Genomic DNA, 26,927 nt, shown 5'->3' on the forward strand with positions numbered 1-26,927 from the left:
TTTTATTGAGTGGTGGAGCAGGCTCGAGGAGCTGAGAGATTTAACCCTGCTCTGAATTTGTCTGTTCCCCGTAGCCCTGTATGGTCACCCCTTCACAAAGGTACCCAATTTCCTTTAGGAAGTCCCTATTGTATCTGCTTCCATCAGCCTGCTCGGTAGCTAATTGCAGATCTCCAATACTTGCTGTGGAGTTTTTTTTTCATTTCGCACTTCAGATTCCTTTAAACTTAACTCGTCTGTGCCACTGGAAACAGTTTACCCTTATTCACTCTATCAAGGTTCTTTGTCATTTAGCACCCCTCTATCAAATATCCTCTCTTTGCCTCTGTCTGTCTCTTTCTTCCATCTCACATAACTGAAGTTTTGATCCTGATAGCATTCTGGTGAATTTCCACATGCTCCACAGCCTGGGTACTCTAAAATGTGGAGCCCAAGAATTCGACGTAAGATTCCAGCTGGGGCTAACCAGAGTTTGATAAAGATTTAGCATAATTTCTTTGTTGGTTTCCTCTGTGTTAGTCGAAAAGCAAGGATCTTGTATGATTTATCTTGCACAGCTTTGTCAGTTTGTCTTGATATATGTTTGTCTGTATACCTCTGGCTTTATGTTAATAAGCAATGTTACTGAATAATCAAAGGCTGCAATGAATCTGCTTGTTGAGGTTCTGAGCATCAGATTGTCTTATTCATCGCATTACGGTTGCCAGCCTTATCCTAAATGTGCAACTATAGAGTTGTTCAGCAGCGCATAACTTGACAATTACTATCATGTAGGTGAAGCTTTTCATCTTTCACTCTTCAGGACTAATTTCAAACAGTCACAACAGTGTAAACTACTGTGCAAGGGATAAAAAGGGGTGTACTCCTCTAGAATAAATTGTTGTGTCAGTCCGAAATTTGGCATTCTTGCACCATTCCTGACGAGTGCAGGAAGATTTGGCAACCTGAATCTTTTCAACAGTAATCTAAAACCAGTTGGATTCCATTTCAATGTTATACGCATGCTTCAATGTAACATTCATTTCTGTACAGGCTGATATGGGAATGACATACACAGAACTGTCTGTCTTTGGGAAACTAAGAAAGATTGCAAAGTGTGGCCCTTACAGTATGTTCTGCAAATTGCTCTACATGTGGAAAAGCATCTGTACTCCAAGGCAGGTAATATAATAGTAGGTTTGCAATATGTTTATTTGAAATAACAAGTAGCCAGGGAATGTGTCAGTAAATGATTTGGGTGAAGTCTGTACTGTATCCACCAAAACACACACTTGTGTTAATAAACCAAAGAACTGCGGATGCTGGAAATCTGAAACACCAAAGCAGAAATTGCTGAACAATTTTGGTAGGTCTGGTAGAACCTGTGGATAAAATCTAGAATTTGTGTTTTGAGTGACCTTTCTTGAGAAAGGTACATTTTATCTTCTTTGGTAATTTGTATTATGACCATATTGTCTGTTTTACACATTTCGTCTACAAAAAAATGAATGTTTGAAGTTGGTTGCAATTATCTTTCAGAATCATTTTCTGAATTAGTCAGACAATATTTACACAAAAGTTGCTAGTTATTTGGACTTGGATGTTAAATCCTGTATCGTGTCCCCGAATGAATTGGAAAATTGTGTTGAGAAATTCCAGTCTGTAATCTGTCCAGTTGAAGTTTTGTTGGATAAGCCTTTGACTGTACCTGTTTTAAGAATTAGATTGGCAACTTTAAATGTAGGATTCTGCTTAAGTTGGTTAGCTTTCCACTATTATTATGTGACTGAGCTTAAAATCTATTTTGTTTTTGGCCAAAGTTGTTCAGTCAGCACAGGATTTAACCGAACCTGACCAAGTAGAGCATAGAACATAGAAATATACAGCACAAGAAACGGTCCTTCCACCCACCGTGTGCTGAACGTGTCGCCAAATGAAACTAATTCCTTCTGCTTGCTGTTGGTGCACATCCCTCCACTTCCTTGCATGTACATGCTCATACGTAAAAATGCCCCTATTGTATCTGTCTCCACCACCACCCCGGGCAGACTCGAACCATCTCTGTGTTTAAAAAAAACTTGCCCCTCACATTTCCTTTGAACTTGCCTCCCTTAACCTTAAATGCATGCCCCCTAGTATTAGACATTTCAACTCGAGGAGAAAAGATTCTGATCGTGAACCCTATCTATGCAACTTATAATTTTATAGAATTCTATCAAGTCTCCCCTCAGCCTGTGCTGCTCAAGAGAAAACAATCCAAGAAATGTAATTGGATTTTTCTATAGAGTCAATCCTCAAACAATTGTTAAACTAAACTCAAACTTGGAAGAGCACTTAAGAGAACATCATGCATTTGAAGTGAGTTTTCATTTCTAATTTGCCTCAAGGTGGCTGAGAAAGTGAAGTATTTCTTCAGAATGTACTCAATTAATCGGCACAAGATGACAACATTGACTCCTGCGTACCATGCAGAAAATTATAGTCCTGATGACAATCGGTTTGATCTTCGACCATTCCTGTACAACACTAGTTGGTCTTGGCAGTTCAAGTGTATTGATAACCAGGTAAGGCTTTGGGATCGAGTGGTTTGAGATGCCTGTTGGAGAATGCAATTTATTTGGTTTGGCGCTTGGACTATTTTTTATTTATTGATTCATGGGATGAGGATGTTGCTGGCTAGGTCAGTATTTATTGCCTATCGCTAATTGTTCAGAGGAGTCAGCCACATTGCTGTGGAGTCGAGAGTCACATGTAGGCTAAACCGAGGATGGTAGTTTCCTTCCCTAGTGAACCAAACGGTTTTTCCAACAATTGATATTGTTGGATTCATGGTCAACATTAGACTCATAAATCCAGATAGTTATTGAATTGACATTCCACCATCTGCCATGGCAGGATTCAAACCCTGCTCTCCAGAACATTACCTGGATCTCTTAGTCCAGTGATTAATATAACTAGGCCTTCATCTCCCTGACATTGGCTGCGATGTGAATTATAAATTTTAAATTTGAGCGAGATTTTTGTTAAGTAAGAAATATTGACAGATGAAATGAGGAGTTGGGTCACAGACCATCTGTCATCTCCTTGAGCTGGTTCTACCATTCAGTGGGCTGAATGGCCTCTTTGTACATCAACATTTTTCAACTTTACGTTGTTACGGAATGAAACATGATGAATAACAATCATTGGCAGCATGAGTGAAAACAAAACCAAAATAATTTGTCAATTAGAGATAACAAGGTGCCGAACTGGATGAACACAGCAGGCCAAGCAGCATCAGAAGAGCAGGAAGGCTGACGTTGCGGGCCTAGACCCTTCTTCAGTAAATTAATTAACTGATTAGATAGGCAAGGCTGGATGATATAATGGGCTGGGACATTTTCTTTCAAGTGTTGGGATGTTGCTATTGCAGAACCACAGCTTGGCTAAGATGGAGATCCTGGTCCTTTTCATTCCCTGATTTCCTGTGTTGCATTCGTGATCCTATCTGTGTGGTGGTGCTGCGGGGCGGGGGAGAGAGAGAGAGAGAGAGAGAGAGAGAGAGAGAGAGAGAGAGAGATTGGTAATGTGACCAATGGGACCCACAGTGGTTGGATGAATTTGAAGTTCGGTTGTCTTGTTTCAAACCCCACCTTCAACCCAAGGCTGAAAGCATCCTCTTTCATCTGGGCCATCATTGCTGGTTCTGGTACCTTTCTTGGTGAACAACCTAATTTAAAAAAATCCATAAATGGGATGTGGGTATTAGTGGCTGGCTACCATCTATTGCCCATCCCTAATTAGCCTTAAGGAAGTGGGGGTACGTTACCTTCGGAAACCGCAGCTTAGACCCATAGTGCCAATGAGCACCCGTTTCTATTTGAGGTTGAGTTCTATTGAACCTGTAGTGTAGTCTAGTGCATTGATTTAGCAAGGCAAAATGAAAGTAAAATTGACACACTGATCTTTCTGTGCTCTTAGATGATTTCTTTTGACCTCTAGTTAAAATACTTTATTATTGTTACCTCTACATTTAAAAAAAAGTTGTTCTGAGATTGTTTAACTGCACTGTTGCTGGATCCAAATAAAACATGTAGACAGATTTTCTCCCATATTTTGGCTTGGATCATGAATATTTGTAACTGGTCTTTGTAAATGTTGTTTCACATTTCCATTGTACATAATACACTGATTCCAACAACTCCGCACCCCCCCCCCCCCCACACACACACACACACACACACACACACACACCCTTCCCATCACAAACCATTTGTTGAAGTGTCATCCACTTTTACCACTGGTATAACAGAAATAATGTAAATCTGTGTGGTATGAGGCTGAATCTAACTGATGTACTGTTAGATATTTCCCAAAATAAAGTGCATCAATTACATTGATTTCCCCTAATGCTGTCAGTCACAACAAATGTGCAGTTCTGTGAGCTAACCTCACACTCTCAGAGCTGTTAAGGCACAGAAGGAGGCCATTTAGCCCATTGTGTGTGCACTCGCTTGTTAAAACTGTGTTATTTGGCACTATAGGTAATCTCCTACTTCTTCCCCATACCCTTGCAAATTGTCTCCTTGTTATTTAAAGTTCTCTAGATTGATTTGATTTATTGTCATGTGTACCAGAGTGCAGTGAATAGCTTTGTTTACGAGCAATACAGGCAGATCTTCGTAAGCCAGGATGTAAAGGTCAGAGGTTGTAAAAAGACTTCGACAGAGACATACAGGTTACCCTGCACAGGGTGTGTGCTACGTGAGATCAGTGTTAGCAAGATTCTCATTATTTGAGGCTAGAGAGTCCATTCATCAGTCTGATAATGGCCAGGAAGAAGCTGTTCCTGAACCTGCTGGTGTGTCTATTCAGGCTTCTGTATCTTCTGCCTGACGGAAGAGGCTATAGAAGGTCATTACTGGCGTGTGATGGGTCTTTGATGTTGGGTGCCTTTCTGTGGCAGCAAGCGTGTAAATAGGGATATAACACTTTCAATATGGACTATGCATCCTACATCTTAACCTTGCCTGTTTAAAGTGTTTGCATTGATTTAATTATGAAAGATCTTCATTATTGTTTCATTTTCTTTCTCCCCTCTTCAAGGTCTCAAAGCTCGAGAGCAGTCACGAAAGTTCTAATGATGGTGTTTGTGATGAGCTGGACTGAATCACACTACCTCAGTATTGAGCACAATTATCAACAATGGACAGAGGGCAGTGTGCTCCCATAGAATCAAACTGCAGACTCTTCATTGCAGCTGTATGGCAATAAAGCATTATGGTTCCGGTGAAAATCCTTTCCTTTGTCGTGAAATAATAGTTATGTTCAAACTCATTGGAACGGGGTAGGCTGTTCAGCCCATTGAGTCTGCCTTGCCAATCTGGACCATGACATCTACCTCAATATCACTTTCCCACACTATCTCCATATCCCTTTAGCATCATTAGCTTCCAGAAACCTGTTAATTTTAATCTTCAACAGTCTCAATGATGGAGCTTACAAAGGCCTTTGGAGTATAGCATTCTAAAAATTCACCATCCGCTAAATGAAAAAAATCCTGCTCATCTCAATTTTAAATAGCCTGTTGGGCATTACATTGGCTCCGTGGTTAGCACTGCTATCTCACAGCACCAGGGACATGGGTTTGATTCCATCTTTGGATGACTATGTAGAGTTTGCACTTTATCCTTGTGTCTGTGTGGGTATCCTCTCCCAGTCCACAGATGTGCAGGTTAGGATGGATTGGCTGTGGAAATATTGCCCCATAGTGTGTATAGATGTGCAAGCTTAGGTGGGTTAGCTATGGGAAATGTGGGGTTACAGGGATAGGGTGGGATGCTCTTTTGAGGGATGGTGAAAACTTGATGGACCAAATGGCCTTTTTCCACACTGTAGGGATTGTGATATCCCTCACCCTGAGACTGTATCCTATTTTCTGAAAGCCACAAGCCAAGGGAAATATCTCTCCACCTAGTTGTGCTATAAGAATATTAAAAGTTTAAATGAAACTACCTCTCATTCTCAGAACCACTAGAGAATACATTACCTGTTTATTCAAATCTTTCCTCATAAAACAATCCCAGTATAATCTGATGAATGATCTTGGCACTCCCTCTGTGGCAATTAATATACCTTCCTAACTAAGGTGATCAAAGCAGCACACGACAACAATAACTGTATGTAACTAGCATCTTTAACATAGTAAAATCTGCCAAGGTGACTGTTGTTTAACATCTCGTGAGACCATGCTAAGGAAGGAGACGACGGAATAGGTAAACAAATGATTTAAAAACTATGTTACTAAACAAGAATAGAAGGAGAGAGATGGTTAAGTGAAGATGTTTTAGTAGGGAATTTCATCGTCATTACTATCAGCAATTACAGAAGGAGATTTCAGGTTCACAACAGTTTTCATGGTGGAATGGTAGCATGTAATTACAAAGAAATTTGGCCTTTATGAAGGTTATGAAATGATTATCAGTTGGATATTTAATCTGAAGTATGGCCAATGGTTTTACTGTGGAATGCAAATTTATGGATGGAAGATTCAACAAAAGACCTTCACAGCTATTCAACCACTGTGTGAATATATCTGGTTTCAGCTGTCTGAGGCTAAATCTGAAAACTGTAAAAATGTAAACCAAGTGTGATATTATCAACCTTGTGTAAGATTAATTGTTCCCGCATACTCTTCATAGCATTGTATGTAACTAAATTATAAAATAGAATTATGTTGCTTTTAAAGTTATCAGTCTCATTATTATGAGATTTCAAGATCTGTATTGCCTTTGCGACCATTCACAATTATTTTATAGAATTTTAAAAGGGCTCTTGCACAATTAGCATTGGAGGAAGGGGTGGAAACAACATATTAATGTGGGTGTAATGTTACTGGCTATCAACATTAAATGGAGAGTCCATGAAACCCAAAGCTGCTGGCTGTCACCAATTTATCTCTTGAGTAATGAGCTGGTGTTCATCCCCATGTTGAACAAAACTTTCAAAAAGCACTGAAGTTGATAAGAGCATAGTATGTGCTTTGGGTGCTGGACTTGTGTCCATCATCAAAGGCACTTGGGTTATCTCGACACCGACTAACTGACTAAACTGGCCAAGTCTTGAATGACAGTTATTAGACTGGGCTTGCAGCAGAAGCTGAGTGAATCAGCTTGATGGGTTAGTCAGCTTGAACTCATTCTGAACTGTGTGACTATCACAGGGACATCTGTATTAATAGGAGTGACCTTGTGGAAGTATGTCCCATGCTTACACTAAGGGTACTCTGAACAAAGGCTAAACACCTTGGGACTCTACTCCTTGGAGTTCAGAAGAATGAGAGATATTCTTCTTAAAACATATGATTCTTAATGGGCTTGCTGAGGGTATATGCTGAGAGGATGTTTCCCCACCATGAGAGACTTGGACCAGATGCCATAGTCTCAGAATAAAGGGGCACCAACTTAAGACTGAGATGAGGAGGAATTTCTTCTTTAGAGAGTTTAAGTCTTTGCAATTCCTTGTCACAGAGTGGTGTTGGGACAGAGACCTTATGAGAAACATTCTTTATCAGTCGTTAAGGGTTACAGGGAAAATGCAAGAAACTGGATGTGAGGAGTATCACATCAACCAAGATTGCTTTGAAGGGGCCAGGCAGCTTTCTTCTGTTCCCATATCTTATGGTCTCTAGCCCTCTGCTGTATCATGTGGCATTAGCACTGTGATACAAGGAATATATTCAGAAGAGATCCAGCAGTTCAGAACTGGGCTTCCAGGAACTGTTGTAGAAAATTAGCTGAATTAAATTCAACCATCATCTGCAACTTCATGGCTTGGTATTTCCCCCACTCCTGTCATCCAGCCTGATGACAAAATTTAACTGAATAAAAAGTGGAGAAGAAACGTAAATGCTGAAAACCTGGACTTATCACTTCTATCCAGATAGTTTTCATCAATCTGTTCAGGCATGTCATGACACCTCTACAGCAGTTGGAAATTGAGCCAAGTACTCCTAGCTCAGAGGTAGGGGTCACTATAACTGTGCCACAAGAGCCTTTAGAACCTGTATCCACCTTGATTTTTTAATCAACCTATTCAGCTATTCATTACGCATTCCTGGAGCAGATGGGACTTGAACCCAAACCTCTTGGTCCAGAGCTAGGGAAACTACCACTACATCACATGAGCCCCCATTACTGTTATTCAGACTTCCCTTGATTGTGTGCTCTGTCTATTGTTCCAGAGTGTTCAGCAAAACAACATCTCCTTGATTGGTCTCCTTTTTCTGAAGAAGGGTCTAGGCCCGAAACGTCAGCTTTCCTGCTCCTCTGATGCTGCTTGGCCTGCTGTGTTCATCCAGCTCCACACCTTGCTATCTCCTTGATTAGTTCCTGGGCAAACAGCTATAGCTTTGTATTTGGACAATGCAGCAGAAACACCCAGTTACAAAAGAGAAATCACCTGAATCTTTGTCTAAATAAAAACCAGAACAACTGCAGATGCTGTAGATCAAGAACACAAACAGAATTTTCTGGAAAAGCTCGGCAGGTCTGGCAGCATTTGTGAAGAAAAAAATCAAAGTTAATGTTTCATGTCTGGTGACCCTTCCTCAAAATCTTTGTCTATCCCCACTTTTTCTGAGAGGAAGGGAAGGGACAGAAGGAAATAAAAGAAAATCATGAGCAACAGATACTGTCTCTGCACATTCCTTTCTTGGAAGGAAAAGGGAGAAGCTACTTTCTAAGACATTGAAAGGCTGAATCTTCAACAGGGGAATGAAAAATTGACAGTTCGTCGAAACCGAGGCATTCTCCTCAAAGGAAATTGAAGAAAAACAACTAATGAATACCCGCAGTCGGGACTGACGTCAGAACAGTTCCTCCAACAATCTTGGGCTTTCCGACCCCGCAATATCAATGTCATGTATTGTCGCTGACTGTCTGTTTGTATGTGTATGAGAGTTTTGAAAAGGGGCAGAGTTTAAGATATAGACAGCTATAATTTAGCAATTCAAGTTTTTTTGTGGTCATTGTTGTCTTCTTGATGGTAAAATCTGATGTGTACTTTCTTGTAACCTGACAATGAGGTAAAGTTGGACAATTTGGAGATTTAATCAAAGTTTCACATTAGTGCTGAGAACAGTAGACTTGATTTCCAGCCCCATTGAGTTGTGGCAGAAATTCATTGCACCCTGTTAGAAAATTACCTCAATGAGCTAGCACAGGCATAATGACACAAATGGCCTTCATGTGTGCTGTATAATTTAATCATTCATACAAATAGAAAAATAAGGGATCTTGTGGTGCAGTGATAATGTCCTTATCTTTGGGCCAGAAATCCCAGGTTCAAGTCCTACCTGCTCTAGATGTGTGTAATAATATATCTGAACAGGTTCTTCAGGGGAAAAAAATCTACAGATAGGAAAATGGGTTCTTACAATGCAGTGGTAGTATCCCTATCTCTGGGTCAGAAGATTCAGGTTCAAACAGTCCCACCTGTTCCAGAGGTGCACCAAAATATCACTGAGCGGCTGATTTAAAATATCAGTAAATAGGAAAATGTTTGTGCCCCATGTTCTGTTTTTGCAAAACAGAAGAGTGTGAAAGTTGATTGCAATATTTCACTTGAGAATTATATATAAAAGGCGAGCTGACTAAGGCCTTAGCTGCTCTCTGTTTACAGTCAGTTAGGTGGGAAGCTGAAATGGTGATTTTGTTTAAATGCAGAATTTAGAAGCTCCATTTCCTGGTGGAATGCCATCTGAGGGGTACTTTATAATTGGCGAGAACCAAGTGGAGTTTTGACGGTGCAATGGGTGAATCCAACTCTGGATGTTGTCCTGCCATTTCATCAGTTTGTTAAATTGGATACCCATTCACGCTTCCAGTGAGAGAATACAACCAGATTTGCTCCAATTTTCCAACCAATCAAACTGATTCTTTTTGCGATAGTGATGAAGGTGGCAGACAGATGCAGATTTCTGGAATTCCCTGGCGTTGTCTCCAACCCAGAACAGTCAGCTATAAGCTCATGCAATTGGAGGCAAGTTATTGACCTGCACAAGAGAATCATTAGTCTGCTGAAAGCAAATAGTTGGGACATATGATGCAATGATACGGATGGAAGTGATGGCTTGTGGTTTTCCAGGGAATTTGACTTCAATTATTCACCCTATTTATCAATATCTTGGATAACAGTCTGTTAGTCATGCACAAAAGACAGGGCAATTGCAGGCAAAGGCCAGAGATAATGGGAACTGCAGATGCTGGAGAATCCAAGACAACAAAGTGTGAAGCTGGATGAACACAGCAAGTCAAGCAGCATCTCAGGAGCACAAAAGCTGACGTTTCGGGCCTAGACCCTTCATCAGAGAGGGGGACAGGGAGACGGTTCTGAAATAAATAGGGAGAGAGGGGGAGGCGGAACGAAGATGGATGGAGGAGAAGGGGGAAAGGAGTGTTTCGATGGGGAGGTGGGGAGGTGGGGAGGGGATAGGTCAATCCAGGGAGGACGGAAGGGACAAGGGGGCGGGATGAGGTTAGTACGTAGGAAATAGAGGTGCGGCTTGAGGTGGGAGGAGGGGATAGGTGAGAGGAAGAACAGGTTAGGGAGGCTGGGACGAGCTGGGCTGGTTTTGGGATGCAGTGGGGGTAGGGAACGAGCTGGGCTCGTTTTGGGATGCAGTGGTGGAGGGGGAGATTTTGAAGCTTGTGAAGTCCACATTGATACCATTGGGCTGCAGGGTTCCCAAGCGGAATATGACTTGCTGTTCCTGCAACCTACAGGTGGCATCATTGTGGCAGTGCAGGAGGCCCATGAGGGACATGTTGTCTGAGGAATGGGAGGGGGAGTTAAAATGGTTTGTGATGGGGAGGTGCAGTTGTTTATTGCGAACCGAGTGGAGGCGTTCTGCAAAGCGGTCCCCAAGCCTCCACTTGGTTTCCCCAATGTAGAGGAAGCCACAATGGGTACAGTGGATACAGTATACTACATTGGCAGATGTGCAGGTGAACCTCTGCTTAATATGGAAAGTCATCTTGGGGCCTGGGATGGGGGTGGGGGAGGAGGTGCGGGGGCAAGTGTAGCACTTCCTGCGGTTGCAGGGGAAGGTGCCGGGTGTGGTGGTGTGGAGTGGACAAGGGAGTCACGGAGAGAGTGGTCTCTCCAGAAGGCAGAAAAGGGCGGGGATGGAAAAATGTCTTGGGTGGTGGGGTTGGATTGTAGATGGCAAAAGTGTCGGAGGATGATGCGTGGTGTCCGGAGGTTGGTGGGGTGGTATGTGAGGACAAGGGGGATTCTCTTAGGGCGGTTATGGCGGGGGTGGGGTGTGAGGGATGTGTTGCAGGAAATGTGGGAGACACGGTCAAGGGCGTTCTTGACCACTGCGGGGAAAAAGTTGCGGTCCTTGAAGAACGCGGCCATCTGGGATGTGCGGGAGTGGAATGCCTCATCCTGGGAGCAGATGCGGCGGAGGCGAAGGAATTGGGAATAGGGGATGGATGTTTTGCAGGGCCAAAACCAGCCCAGCTCGTCCCCTCGCCCCACTGCATCCCAAAACCAGCCCAGCTCATCCCCGCCTCCCTAGCCTGTTCTTCCTCTCACCTATCTCTTCCTCCCACCTCAAGTTGCACCTCCATTTCCTACCTACTAACCTCATCCCACCTCCTTGACCTGTCCGTCCTCCCCGGACTGACCTATCCCCTCCCCACCTCCCCACCGAAACACTCCTCTCTCCCTATCTTCTCCTCTATCCATCTTCGGTCCGCCTCCCCCTCTCTCCCTATTTATTTCAGAACCCTCTCCCCATCCCCCTCTCTGATGAAGGGTCTAGGCCCGAAATGTCAGCTTTTGTGCTCTTGAATGCTGCTTGGCCTGCTGTGTTCATCCAGCTTGGCACTTTGCAGACAAAGGCCATTTCAGTGGTCATATGTAAAAGTTGCTTTGAAGTGCGTGGCTGCCTCTGGAGCATTGAATCAATGTTGTTTTAACCTATGGCTAGGGCTCTTGTGGTGCAATGGTAGTGTCCCTATCTTGGGGCTAAGAAGTCCAGGTTCAAGACCTACCAATTCCACAGGTTGATATGAAAATAGGCTAACCCATGGCCAGGGCTCTTGTGATGCACTGATAGTGTTCCTACCTGTGTGCCAGGAGGCCCAGTTCCAAGTCCTATCTGTGCCACAGAGTGTGTCTGAACAGAGTGATTAGAACATATCTAATCCATGGTGAATGGGTAGTGTTAGGATACTGAAAACATACAAATAGTTAAGTTTCTTTTAATCAATTAAGTGTGGCTTGTGAAATTTTCCTAATTTGAAAAGGGCTGTTCTACTGACTTCTCTCCCTGAGTAAGAAAATATTTGAAACATTGTTTGCTGTAAAAGGGAGAAGTGGAAGAAAGATTTCACTTTGAGACGTCACACCAAGCAATCTGTTTTCTAGTTGTAAGCTAATAAAGAAAAGAAATACAACATTTTTATAAGATTCATAAAGAAATACCTGTAAAATGTATCCATAAAAATCAGTAGTATTTTTGAGGAAGAAGTTAACATTTTCTATTTTTACCCTATCGTAACAATCTCTGTGCTGACGTGTTGCAATGCAATTCATGTTGTTTTTGAATTGGCTGTAAGAGAAGGATGTCTGCCAGAATAACCTGGAACGACTTGTCTAATTTTCACTTACTTCCTCTCTTTGAAACGATTGCTTGTCCGACAGAATATAATATGGCAGGGTTTAATTAACAGTATCTTCTCTTTCCATAATTACATACAAGTTACGCGTTTTCACATTGGCTTAGCTGACAGCAGGTTGATGTTACACTTAGTTCCTATTTTTGTTCGATATTTATTTTTACCCCATTAGTGTGAGTCACTAAATTTAGGCGCACGACACATTACTTCTGCAATGCACCGTAAGGGGGGAGCTAGGCAGATTAGTTTTTTTAAAAAAAATGCACATTCATCCAAAAAAAGGGAACTGTTTAAATGTTTGGAATGAGATGCAGCAATTCTGGATGTATTCTCACACCAGCAGTGTGACTGGGTATCCAATTTAACAAACTGATGAAGCGACAGGTCAATATCCTGTCATCACAGGTCATCCAGCTCCACACTTTGTTACCTTGGATTCTCCAGCATCTGCAGTTTCCATTATCACAGGTCAATATCCACATTTGGATTCACTCATTTCATCTTCGCAACGCAAATTATACGGAACCCCTCAGATGGCGGATACTTCGCAAAGTTGTGTTGGTTTGCTCGCTCAAATTAGCTCAAATCTCAATAAACGCACTGCCGCTCTTACATAAAAATTCGAACTTACGACGCTACAATATTTTTGGATTCTTTTCGACTCTCCTTTCTCAGCTAGCGAGATATCTTAAAACACTTTGCATCCGATACAAGTATTTTGATGTGTTGATCCTCTCAACATTGAGCAACTGTTCCTCCTCGTTTTCTTCTGTCAGGATTGTGGTTTCTCCATGAGAGGACGGTTCCCTGTCGAAGGTGATATCTTTTGAACCACATGTTAAATCAAAAATCTACATTTCCGATCCTTGTCATCACTAATGGGACCTCTAACTTAAGTCAACAGTCCGCTCTTAACCAACATTGACTTTGTGACATATCTCATTGCTGACAATGGGAACGTCCCTGTCTGCACGTTCCTGTCCCATTCATCTCTGTAACAAATCATCAATTACGTTTTGAGCTACTTTATTGATTGCGGAGACCCGTTACCGAAAGATATGTTACACAAATTCACCATCGTCAATGACAGTTAAAAAGCCATGATATGGAGGTACTAGAAATTCACAATTACCAAGTGTAACGAAAACATGTGCGGTTTACTTCAGTTTAGATCAATTTTCGATCCACCGATTCGACCTGGATTCGCCTCTACAAAGGCTGCCGCGTGCAGTTCAGATACTCCATTGTGATCTTAGTTTTCCAATATCTGCAGTTTACTTTCTATCGTGCGGTGCCAAATCTTTCAGAATACAACAAATTCCTTGACCGATGAAGGTTTTAAATTCACATGTCTTTACAATAAGCTCCACAAACCGTTGCGAAAACCACAGCAAAACTGTAAAAATTTCAAAAGGTCTGAAAATCTGAAAGAAGATTAAACATAAGACCCTAGAGCTGCGGGTGCTGGAAATCAGAAATAAAAACAGAAATTGTTGGAGAAACTCCGCAGGTCTGGTAGCATCTCTGCAGAGAAACCAGCTAACACTCCGGGTTCATCGTCCCCTCCCCCCACTGCACCACACAACCAGCCCAGCTCTTCCCCTCCACCCACTGCATCCCAAAACCAGTCCAACCTTGTCTCTGCCTCCCTAACCTGTTCTTCCTCTCACCCATCCCTTCCTCCCACCCCAAGCCGCACCTCCATTTCCTACCTACTAACCTCATCCCACCTCCTTGACCTGTCCGTCTTCCCTGGACTGACCTATCCCCTCCCTACCTCCCCACCTATACTCTCTCCACCTATCTTCTTTTCTCTCCATCTTCAGTCCGCCTCCCCCTCTCTCCCTATTTATTCCAGAACCCTCACCCCATCCCCCTCTCTGATGAAGGGTCTCGGCCCGAAAGGTCAGCTTTTGATCTGTCCATTGCTCCTGGGCTGGAGATTACCTGCAATTTACCTGGGGCCAGGTGAGCAGTTCCCAGGAGCAGCCACTGGGGGTGCAGGTGAGGAAGGGTTCGTAAAGACTGCTGGGAGTTGTAGTCCGGCCGTGTCGACCCTCGCCCAGCAGAGTGAAAGTGGCCCCGAGGAGAAAACTACATCACCCGGCATGCTCCGAGGTCGGCGCACCTGCGCAGTGGCAGCGGGACCGTGCGCTTAAAAGCAGCGGGCGAGGAACGGGCGAAGTTTCTTTCGGAGTCGGTGTTGTGGAACTGAGCTCCTGCTCCGTGCTTCCTCTCCTCAGCCATGGAGACCGAGCCACTCCTTGGGAGCCGCCGCTCCGAGTCCTCCGGGGCACCGAGCACCAGCAGCTCCAGCAGCGGCGGCGGCCGCCGGAATTACAGCGGCAGCGGCAGCCCGATCGGTAACCCCGGGGGTGGCTCCCGGTGTGAGGGGCGTACCGAGGGGGTGGGGGTGGGGGACGGTGTGTTCCGGCGGGTGCGGTGTTATGGTGGCGGGGGGCGGGGGGGTGGTGCGGTGATGTGCGGTGTGAGGGAGAGGAGGTAGCGGTGGTGGTAGTGTAGTGTGGGGTGGGGGTGGGGGTTGCTGTTGGGGGGGGGGTTGCCTTTCGAGGGCGGAGGGTATGGGGTGGGGGTGTGAGGGGGTGTGGGTTGAGGGGGTTGTGGTTTGAGGGAGGGGGTTATAGGGTGTGTGGTGGGGTTGGGATGTGGGGGGGGATACTGTTGAGGGGGTTGTGGTTTGAGGGAGGGGGTATAGAGTGTGTGGAGGGGATACTGTTGAGGGGGGTTTGCTGTTTGAGGGAGGGATGGAGGTATAGGGTGTATGGTGGGGTGGATGTTAGTGGTTGAGTGGGAATGGTGTTGTTTGCTTACAGTATGAGCAGAAAGTGCAGAGGGGGGACAGGGTTAATATTCTGAGTCATTTCAGACTTGAAGCATTAACTGTTTCCTCTATCCACTGATTATCCTGATGTGCTGAGTGTCTCCAGCACTTCTATTTTATATTTAAGATTTTGACCATCCACAGTACTTTGTTTGATAATCATCATAATGTCAAGATGGAAACAATCAAAAAATGTTGACTTTGTAGCTGTTTTGCAATCCTGCACAGCTTAAATGTCTCTTTATTTTTGAATATTTTGCTTGTTGTTTGTGATGGTAATGTAATTGATTCTTGGTTGTCCAGAGAAGAATAATGTTTACTAAATGAACATTTTAACTTGAATTCCAGAAATTGTATATTTTTTAATTGTCTTGGCAGTCATCCGTGCTTTGTGTCACCTTCATAAGGAAGCCAACCCTTTGGTCCAACTTGTCCATGCCAACCAGGTTTACCAAACTAAGCTAGTCCCAATTGTTTGCATTTGGCTCATGGCTCTCTAAATCTGCCCTATTCATGTACCTGTCTTTTAACTGTATCTATACCTGTCTCTGGCAGTTCATTTCACATATCACGGTCTGTGTGGAAAAAGTTGTCCCTTGTGTTTCTTCACATCTTTCCCCTCACCTTAAACCTATGCCCTCTAATTTTGGACTCTCCTTTCTAGGAAAAAGACTGTTAGCTAGCCACCTTACCTATGCTCTTCATGATCTTGCAACCCTCTAAGGTGACCCCTCAACTTCTGACACTCCGGGTGTATAAAAAGTCCCAGCCTTTCTGGCCTCTTTATAACTGAAACCCTACAGTCCTAGTAACATCCTTGTAAATCTGTTCTGCACCCTTTTCAGTTAAGAACATTCTTCCTCTAGCAGAGTGACCAAAACTGTAAGCAGTCCTCCAAAAGTGGTCTTACTAATGTCCTGTACAGCCGCAACATGACATCTGACCTCCTCCTATAATCGACACTCTGACCAATGAATGTGATAGATGTGAGGAAATATTAATTCTCTGACACAACTGTCAGGTTTTGGAAGTCAGTGGAAGTAATTCCTGGATATTGGATTATGGGCAGACTGGAGCAGAAGGTTTGAGCTCCAAGAAGCTTTCCTCACAGAATGCTTTGGTGCAAAACAAGTCCCACTTGGCCCATCATGTTTGTACCATCTCTTTGACATTTCAAATTGAATTCCATGCCCAGCCTTTTTCCACAGACCTGGAATTTAGTCTTGTTTCAAAAAGAGTAATTTTTTTTTAGTTTGAGCTGTTAAATTGCTTATGAAGCATAGGTATTTTGGGGAAATGTCTATTTTGAGCTGGTAGTTCCTCCAAATGTAAGAATGTCATTTTGTTCCTGATTTGGTAACATTATTTTTGCAGCTGAATGCAGATCGTTTTAAAATTTTTAAAGCCCAGTGCTTATTGTACCAGATTCATGTGACCTGTAGAAAGACTGACTTTCACTAGTAAAATGTAGTACTCGTTAGCTTATGTATGGTAACTGAATTGATTTGCTTTTCATAGCCTGAAAGACAGCAATTTTTTTATTTTAAATTGACAGATGACCTATATGTACAGCAAGCTGCTGTGTTTATTGAAGATGCAATACAGGTCTGTCCTCATCACTCACTTTATTTTAGAAATGAGGTTTTCCATGTTTTCACTCTGTAAATTAAGCTGTTTCAAATAAAATCAGTTCTGTTGCTTTATGAAAATTTCAATACCAGTTTGGATTTGGCATGTGACAAACTTGTTTATATCAGACAATTGTATGACTGACTTGTAATGAGCAATGTATACCTTCAGTTAACTATTGCATTTATCTTCCTGCCATGTTTGAGGTGATTGGGTGAACCCTAAATGATTGTTCAGTTTAAATAGATACCACACTTTGCCCACTAATCTCTCCAGTGCTCACTAGAGATTATTGTTGTCGTTGCCTTAATTTTTAAAGTTAATCTTTGTGCTGCACCTTGAGGGCTTTGTCACTTTGATATTTGGATATTAATTCAGAGGCAGTGGGCCTTCTGATTGTTTCTAAATGTTTGTTTGCATCTTTGCCAAAATCGGCAAACACTGGATTTATAAATTTATATTTCTGTAATATAACCATTATCCCTTTGCAGGTTTTCAATCTGTGTAAACGGGGTATATAAAATGATGACAAATAGTCACTCAAATATATTACTGCTTATTCAGGTTATTTTTTTCCATAAAACTATGGAGGTAATAAAATCTGCACATAGCACTGATTACTCTAGGTCAAGTCAGCATGAGGGAGGAAAGTGTTGGGTATCCTAAAAGGCATTAAGGTGGACAAGTCCCCAGGCCCAGATGGGATCTATCCCAGGTTATTGAGGGGAGTGAGACAGGAAATAGCTGGGGCCTTAACAGATATCTTTGCAGCATCCTTAAACATGGGTGAGGTCCTGGAGGACTAGAGAATTGCTCATATTGTCCCCTTGTTTATGAAGGGTAGCAAGGATAATCCAGGTAATTATCGACCGGTGAGCCTGATGTCAGTGGCAGGGAAGCTGCTGGAGAAGATACTGAGGGATAGGATCTATTCCCATTTGGAAGAAAATGGGCTTATCAGTGGTAGAACATAGAACATCGATGTTACGCCAACCTGTGAACTAATCTACGCCCATCCTCCAACACTATCCCATCATCCATATGCTTATCCAAGGACTGTTTAAATACCTCTAGTGTGGTTGAGTTAACTACATTGGCAGTCAGGGCATTCCACACCCTTACCACTGAGTAAAGAACCTGCCTCTGACATCTGTCTTAAATCTATCACCCCTTAATTTGCAGCTATGCCCCCTCTGACAAGCTGACATCATTTTCCTAGGAAAAAGACTCTCACTGTCCACCCTATCTAATCCTCTGATCATCTTGTGTCTGTTAAATCCCCTCTTAGCTGCCTTCTCTCCACTGAGAACAGCCTCAAGTCCCTCAGCCTTTCCTCATAAGACCTTCGCTCCAGACCAGGCAACATCCTGGTAAATCTCCTCTGCATCTTTGCCAATGCTTCCACATCTTCCTGTAATGGTGCACACAGTTCTGGTTGCCATATGCCAACTGAGGCCACACTAGTATTTTGTACAGTTGCAGCATGACATCATGGCTCCAGAACTCAATCCCTCTACCAATAAAACCTAACACACCATAAGGCGGCTTAACAGCACTATCAACCTGGGTGGCAACTTTCAGGGGTCTATCTACATGCTCACCAAGATCCCTCTGCACATCCACACTACCAAGAATCTTTTCAGTGACCCAGTATTCTGCCTTCCTATTATTCTTCCCACAGTGAATCACCTCACATTTATCTGCATTGAACTCCATTTGCCAGCTTTCAGCCCAATTCCGTAGTTTATCCAAGTCTCCCTGCAACATTCTTCCACACTGTCCACCACTCTAATGACTTTAGTGTCATCTGCAAACTTACTAACCCATCCACCTATGCCTGCATCAAGTCATTTATAAAAATGACAAACAGCAGTGGTCCCAAAACAGATCCTTGTGGCAGACCACTAGTAACCGGACTCTAGGCTGAATATTTTCCATCAACCACCGCTCGTTGCCTTCTTACAGAAAGCCAGTTTCTAATCCAAACTGCTAAATCTCCCTCAATCCTGTGCCACTGCATTTTCTCCGAAAGCCTACCATGTGGAACCTTATCCAAGGCTTTACTGAAGTGCATGTACACCCTGTCAACTGCCCTACCCTCATCCACATGCTTGGTCATCTCCAAAAACTCAGGTTTGTGAGACACGACCTGCCCTTGACGAATCCATGTTGACTATCTACAATCAAATTGTTGCTTGCTAGATGATTATCAATCCTATAAACAGCATGGTTTTGTGGAGGGAAGGTAATGTCTTACCAAATTAATAGGATTCTTTGAGGACATGGCAAAATTGATTGAGGGAAAGGCTGTAGATGTCATACATAGACTTCAGTAAGGTGCTTAAGGTTCCCCATGGCTGGCTGATGGAGAAAGTGAAGTCTCATGGGGCCCAGGGTATGCTAGCTAGATGGATTAAAAAACTGGCTAGACAACAGGAGACAGTAGTTGTGGAAGGGGGCTTCTCTAATTGGAGACCTGTGACCAGTGGTGTTCTGCAGGGATCTGCTGGGACCACTGTTTGTGAGATACGTAAGTGATTTGGAGGAAGGTGTAGGTGGTCTGATTAGCAAGTTTGCTGATGACAAGATTGGAGTAGCAGATCATGAAGGGGACTGTCAGATTACAGCAGAATTTAGATTGGAGAGTTGGATGGAGAAATGGCAGATGGAGTTCAATCCAGGCAAATGTGAGGTGACGCATTTTGGAAGATCGAATTTGAGAGCGAACTATGCAGTAAATGGAGAAGTCCTGGGGAAAATTGAGATCTGGGTGTTCAGGTCCATTGTTCCCTGAAGGTGACAACGCAGGTCAATAGGGTGGTCAAGAAGGCATATGGCATGCTTTCCTTCATTGGGTGGGGTATTGAGTACAAGAGTTGGCAGGTCATGTTGCAGCTGTATAGGACTTTGGTTTGGCCACATTTGGAGTACTGTGTGCAGTTCTGGTTGCCACATTAACAAAAGGAGGTGGATGCTTTGGAGAGGGTGCAGAGGAGGTTCACCAGGATGTTGTCTGGTATGGAGGGTGCTAGCTATGAAGAAAGGTTGAGTAGATTAGGATTTCTTTACATTAGAAAGACTGAGATTGAGGGGGGAACCAGATTTGAGGTCTACAGAATCATGAGGGGTATAGACAAGGTGGATAGCAAGAAGCTTCCCCCCAGAGTGGTGGACTCAATTACTAGGGGTCATGAATTCAAAGTGAGAGGAGGAAAATTTATGGGAGGTATGCGTGGAAAGTTCTTTACAGAGGGTGGTGGGTGCCTGGAACACGTTGCCAGTGGAGGTGGTAGATGCAGACGCGATAGTGTCTTTTAAGATGTACCTGTCCAAGTACATGGATGGGCAGGGAGCAAAGGGATACAGACCCTTAGAAAATAGATGACTGGTTTCAACAGAGGATCTTGATCGGCGCAGGTTGGAGGGCTGAAGAGCCTGTTCCTGTGCTGTAATTTTCTTTGCTCTTTGTTTGCTGCAGCTAGTTTTGGAGGAATAGATGCATGAAATTTTAATGATAGCATAACACATTTAATAGAGGTGGAAGCAAGTAGTGAAAATGATGATTAAAGCAGAAGAAAGCATGCAGTCTGTTATTGGTAGAATGCCTACCACTTTCCTGTCCCATCAGCTGTCCTACCAATGGATTAATGTTCAAACTAAGTGTTAATTCATGGACAAAAACAAATATTTGTGCGTTGCCATGACGTGGAAGTATGGTTTTTTGTCTTTGTCACTCCACAGATAAGCACAGCTCCAATGACTTTCCAGAGGCTTGACATTATCCAGAACAAAACATCCCATTTGATTCACACTACATTCTCTCTCAAACATTACAGCCTCAGCAGTTGAGGGAGTAACAGCAGCAGTGTACCATGTGCAAGATGCACTGTAGTAAAATCAGGATCATGGATAGCATCTTCCATACCATTTTCCTCCACCACCTCAAAGACAGGTGCAGCAGTGACGCAGGAGTGCCATCTGCAAGCTCCTCTTCAAGCCGCTCTGCATTCTGACTTGGAAATAATAGCAAATAAATCAGCACTTCCAGTGCTGGGTCAGAAATCCCACAGTTCCCTCCTTCACTGTGGATGCCTTGATCGGCAGAGTTTCGAGAAGATAGCTCAAAGCATCTCTTTAAAAGGGAGATAGTGGAGATCTGCTGATGCTGAAGAATCTGAGGTAGCAAGGTGTACAGCTGGATGAACACAGCAGGCCAAGCAGTCTCTGTTCCCGCTCCTCTGCTTGTCTGCTGTGTTCATCCAGCTGTACACCTTGCTATCTCTTTCCAAGGGGAATTGGATATGGGTAACAAATGCTGGCCTGGCCAGTGACACCTATCTTCTTTGTCCTTTCTTTAAAAGAAAGGTCATTGAGTGGCTAGAAAAGCAGTAATTCCAATGAAGTGTAAATATGAGCATGGACAGAGTAGATCAAATGTCCTTGTGTGTGTTGTAATCTAGCTGCCTCCATTCATGTCAGTGTAAACCTGTTACTGGAGGGCCTGTCTGACAGGGGTAGTGTCCCCAACTCTGGGTGAGGTAGGTATGGTAAAAGTGCCAGTCTCATTAAAGGTATGTCGTAAAACACTTGAACAAATGGATTGAGAAGCCCTCGGGTTGTAAGGAACAGTCAAGTGAAGCAGGAGTCAACTATCTCTCAAATAGAGCATGCACCATTTGCTAAATTGCATTTGGTGGTGACACATCCATCTCTGGCAACATGATTACACTTGAACTTGAACCAACAAAACAAATAAATTACCTCCAGAAAGCTTCATTAAAGCTGTTGTTTCAAACTCAGTGAGTTGAAGTTTGCAGACAATTAATAGGAACTTCCTTAAACAAAAGTTTTTTAATTTTAAATTTTTTCAGTCCCACTAACTTGTGTTCAGAACATGTCGGTGTCTTCAAATCCTGTTCAAGAAAAATAAATACTTAGTAATTTACAGATAACTGTATCCAAAGTAAATGATTTCAGAATATAGTTTCAGTGTAGCATAAACTACCTGAGTGCATGTGTAATTGTCTTTTTGGGATGCTGAACAGAAAGCAGTCAAAGATTTGTGATTGAGTTCAGCCAGTCCTTGTCAGTCAACCTCAACATGATCTCTCTAGTCTGCAAGTTGTTCTTTCCCTCCCATTTGCACATAAGCTGCCTCTATCCTGTTCACCTTTTCTTCCAACCAGTTTATTAGAAATTACTTTAGGGCACACACATTTAAGCTTCATCCCAAGCAAGGAATGATATAGGTTGATAATGTTACATTACAATGCTTGTACCTGTTGCAGTAAAAGTTTACTTTTGCATTTGTTTACTTTTCCTGTGTTAAAGTTTTGATTCATAATAAACTTTTCTCGCAGGTAGATTTTACTTAGACTTCCATTATCTCCACTTCCAAAAGTTGCTTTGTATCAGCCCGATCCCATTAATTTTGAGATGTATTATTTCCCACCTAACTTTGCTCAATTTCTTTATTTTAAAATTGGTCAAGAAATATCTCGAACCTTAAGTATGCAACCACTTGATAATTTGTTTTCACCTGGCTTTTTAACTTTGCTTGCAGTATCGTACTATCAATCATCGAGTAGATTCCCGGTCCTTACGGCTTTATCGGTGGTACTACTCTGACGCTTATCAGTGGTAAGACCTGGACTATCAAGAGACTCTCTCTTCCATTGGCCACTTGCTGTGCCATAATACTTCAGTGGTTAATGTCTACATTGGAGAATTATCACCAAAACTGGATGCCTCTTGTGCATGTGACTATGCTGTGCTTTTACTTGTGACCACCTGTTGGTGGACTGTATTTGTTAGCTTTTTAAACTTAACTGTGTTCTCTTCATCTATCTAAGGAAACGTATGGATGTTCAAAAGGTACTTTCTAAGTTTTCTGCATTGCGAAGAGCTTTTAAGAAAATGTAGGCCTAGTGTGTAAAATTGAATAGAACAACATGGATAAAGAAAATATTTGGGCGAGTTGGGGAAAATGTGTTGTATGAATAGGTGAAAGGTTGGAAGTAATGTGCCTCAAGCAAATATTGAATCTGTTTTAATGCTGTGCATTTGAGTAATTTGTGCTTTCTGCATTCAATTCAAGAGAGGCTAATATCATTGAGGGTGTCAATTTTTTGCCCTCGTACTTCACAAAAGCAAGAGGCTAATATGCAGCTTTGCCTCCCTCTGGGTTTTAACACAATTCTTGGGTCTCTTTCTTTCTCAGGGTTTTGAATGCTGCCATCTTTGTGATTTTGGCCTTGGCCTTTATTGAGAAACCCTCATCTTTGAGTGTTACATCTGATCTCCGATTCCGCCATGTGCTTTGGGAGCCTCACTGTGGACTGACGGAAGGCATTGAAGTATTTTGTCTTCTTCTGTTCATTGTTGATGTAGTGATAAAAGTAAGTGTTTTAGTTTACTTTTTTGCCCAATGCCCTTTGTGAAATCTGAAAGACCAGAGGTTGTTTTTGTTCCTTATTCTTGGATGCAGTGTGCTTGCAGGATTTTAAATTGTGTATTTGGCTAAAATGCAGCCAAACTGGAGCAAATTTGGGATTATCTTTTTAATACAGTGATGCTGTTGAAGCCAATGCATTTTCAGAGTTCTGACAAGATTTCCAAAAATCTGTCTCAAACTTTTGTTCTTATGGTGAGGTGAAGGCCTAATGGTATTAATGCTACTCTATTAATCCAGAAACTCTGCTAATGTTCTAGGATTTAGGGTCAAATCCTGCTGTGACAGATGGTGGAATTTGAATTCAACTTTTAGAAAAAGTTTGGCGTTAAGAATCTACTGACTATGAAACCATTTTTGACTGTCAGAAAAACCCATCTAGTTTACTAATGCCCTTCAGCGAGGGAAATCTGTCTGGCCTGTCCTAGGTGACTCCAGACCCACAGAAATCTGGTTGATTTTTTCGACTGCCCTGTGAAATGGTATGGAAAGCCATTCAGTTATTAGGGTTGGGCAATGAACACTGTCCAGCCAGTGATGCCCAGTTGCAAAATGAATAAAGTGAAAGATGAACAGTGGGTTAGTGCTTGAAGTTGAACTTCAGTCTGCCCTTTTATTGTCAAGGGCTGGAGTGGGTTCAGGAATTTTGGGCAGACCTGAAACCTGTTGCCTCTTACTAAAAAATGGCTAAATGGGAGCTCCTACTGGTAGGTCCTGGGGAACTTGATGTTTGAACATGGACTGTTCATGGAGAATTTTTACCCTGATTTCATGTAGAACTATTTCTAGCAGGCATAAACTCTCTGTTCAAAGTTTGACCTGTTTAGTGTCAAAGCACTCCATCACCCCCATACCCTGTCTCTGCACTGATGTGGAGCTGGGATTGGGACAGGGGTGAGATGGACAGGGGAAGCTTTGAGTAGTCTTTGGTTCAGTTTAAGGAAACACAAAACTAAATGTGGTAAATACATATGCATTCAATTCAATCATTTGAATGTAACCTTTGAGGGATGTATCTTCGCTTTGTGTTTTGAAGCTTCATTGCAAAATGGACAAAGTTGCTATTTTAAATTTGAGTGGCATATGCTTTTGTCACTGCCTGAAAGATTTGCATCATAACCTCAGTGCTCCCATGATCTATTGTAAAAGAGATGCCTCCTAGTTTGGGCCTACTGTGTTCATCCAGCTCTACACCCTGTTATCTTGCCACCTAGTTTGGTTCTTCTGAAACAATCGGAGCTTAGGTTGCCATCCACTATTGGATCTGATCTCTTTATTGCATCTTTTTAGCCCCAATTAGTGATGTGGTTTTGCTTGTTTTAGAGTTTTATCAATTGCACTGTGCTTCATCTAAAGTTATAGCAAGTGTGGCATGAAAACTCTTGTCCTCAACCTTGAGTTCGTTGAGAAAGTGACCAAACAGGTGGATGAGGGTAAAATGATTCATGTGCTGTATATGGATTTCAGTAAAGTGTTTGAGAAGGTTCCCTGCAGTAGGCTATGGCATAAAATATGGAGTCATGGGATTGAGGGTGACTTTTGTTGTTTGGATCAGAAATTGTCTAGCTGTAAGAAGACAAAGGTGGTTGATGGGAAATGTTCATCCTGGAGTTCAGTTACTAGTGGTGTACCGCAAGGATCTGTTTTAGGGTCACTGCTGTCATTTTTATAAATGACCTGGATGAGGGTGTAGAAGGATGGGTTAGTAAATTTGTGGATGACACTTCAGTTGGAGTTGTGGATAGTTAAGGATATTGCAGGTTAGACGGACATAGATAAGCTGCAGAGCTGGGCTGAGAGGTGGCAAATGGAGTTTAATGCAGAAAAATGAGGCGATTCACTTTGGAAGGAGTACAGAGTACTGGGCTAATGGTAAGAATCTTGGTAGTGTGGATGAGCAGAGAGATCTGTGTCCATGGACGTAGATCCCTGAAAGTTGCCACCCAGGTTGATAGGACTGTTAAGGCGTACAGTGTGTTCGGTTTTATTGGTAGAGGGATTGAGTTTTTGGAGCCATGAGGTCATGTTGCAGCTGTACAAAACTCTAGTGTGGCTGCACTTGGAATATTGCATACAGTTCTGCTCGCTGCATTATAGGAAGGATGCGGAAGCATTGGAAAGGGTGCAGAGGAGACTTACTAGCATGTTGCCTGGTTTGGATGGAAGGTCTTATGAGGAAAGGCTGAGGGACTTGAGGCTATTTCATTAGAGAAGAAGGTTGAGAGGTGACCTAATAGAGACAAGATGATCAGAGGATTAGATAGGGTGGACAGTGAGCCTTTTTCTGCAGATGGTGATGGCTAGCATGAGGGGACCTAGCTTTAAATTGAGGGGTGATAGATATAGGACTGATGTCAGAGTTAGGTTCTTTACTCAGTAGTAAGGGTGTGGAATGCCCTGCTTGCAGCAGTAGTAGACTCGCCAACTTTAAGGGCATTTAAATGGTCATTGGATAAACATTGATGGAATAGGTGAGGTTATACAGACTTCAGGTCAGGGCAACATTGAGGGCCGAACTCTGCTGTCGTGTTCTGTGTTCTAAACATGATTCATAGGATTGCAAAAAGTACTGTTTACCTCCTCTCCACCATCACGGTGGTTTGCACGGCATGTCTGCCGTGTACACACTTATTAGCTCACTTTGCCTCCTGGACGTAATCTGTCTTGACTTTTGTTTCAAAATGGCATTTTTATACAGAGCTATTTAATTGGATGGGAAGAATTCCAGAAGTCAAAATGGCTGATTGCCTATGCACTTATACTTGCTGCTTCCATTGTGGACTGGACTGTTACTCTGTGTTTATTTTGTGAGGAGGTAAGATATAAATTATTGAAAGTAACCAAATGTATTGTTTTCTTTCTTTAATGACTTCTGTAAAGCTGTTGCAAGAAAGTGAAAATATGGGACAAATACAAATTGCTGGAAAATCTCAGATAATAGGAGCTGCAGATGCTGGAGAATCTGAGATAACTAGGTGTGGAGCTGGATGAACACAGCAGGCCAAGCAGCATCAGAGGAGCAGGAAAGCTGACGTTTCGGGCTTAGACCCTTCATCAGAATGAAGGGTCTAGGCCCGAAACGTCAGCTTGCCTGCTGTTCATCCAGCTCTGCACCCTGTTATGCTGGAAAACCTCAGCAGGTCTCATTGGACCCAAAATGTTCACTCTGCTTTCTGTCCTGTCCACATTTTTCCTCTTAATTACAGGATGAGGGCATTGTTTTTTAGGCAGCATTTACTGTCCATCACCATTGCCCAGGGGACAGTTGAGTCAACCATAGGCCAGACCTGCTTAGAATGGCAGCTTCCTTCCCCAAAGGATGTTAAATGCTGCCAGACCTGCTGAGATGTTATGGCAT

At 42.8% G+C, this 26,927-nt stretch overlaps 2 protein-coding genes across 5 annotated transcripts in view; both read left to right on the forward strand.

The window, feature by feature from the left end:
* The window catches only part of nadsyn1 (NAD synthetase 1), an 81,046-nt gene extending 74,341 nt beyond the window's left edge, over positions 1-6,705 (forward strand). For all 4 annotated transcript variants that reach the window (XM_048546063.2, XM_048546062.2, XM_059652197.1 and 1 more), the window contains 3 exons: positions 1,033-1,161; positions 2,367-2,543; positions 5,065-6,705. In XM_048546063.2, the coding sequence (XP_048402020.1) occupies positions 1,033-1,161; positions 2,367-2,543; positions 5,065-5,127 (369 nt within the window). In that variant the 3' untranslated portion in view covers positions 5,128-6,705. The remainder of the gene's footprint in view (positions 1-1,032; positions 1,162-2,366; positions 2,544-5,064) is intronic.
* An 8,097-nt stretch (positions 6,706-14,802) lies between these two features.
* The window catches only part of tpcn2 (two pore segment channel 2), a 57,782-nt gene continuing 45,657 nt past the window's right edge, over positions 14,803-26,927 (forward strand). Inside the window, exons 1-5 of the mRNA XM_059652198.1 lie at positions 14,803-15,010; positions 17,045-17,094; positions 22,682-22,758; positions 23,339-23,516; positions 26,268-26,384. Coding sequence (XP_059508181.1) covers positions 14,893-15,010; positions 17,045-17,094; positions 22,682-22,758; positions 23,339-23,516; positions 26,268-26,384 — 540 coding nt within the window. The 5' untranslated portion in view covers positions 14,803-14,892. The remainder of the gene's footprint in view (positions 15,011-17,044; positions 17,095-22,681; positions 22,759-23,338; positions 23,517-26,267; positions 26,385-26,927) is intronic.

The sequence above is a fragment of the Stegostoma tigrinum genome, chromosome 17 (assembly GCF_030684315.1).
Source record: "Stegostoma tigrinum isolate sSteTig4 chromosome 17, sSteTig4.hap1, whole genome shotgun sequence".
NCBI lineage: Eukaryota > Metazoa > Chordata > Chondrichthyes > Orectolobiformes > Stegostomatidae > Stegostoma > Stegostoma tigrinum.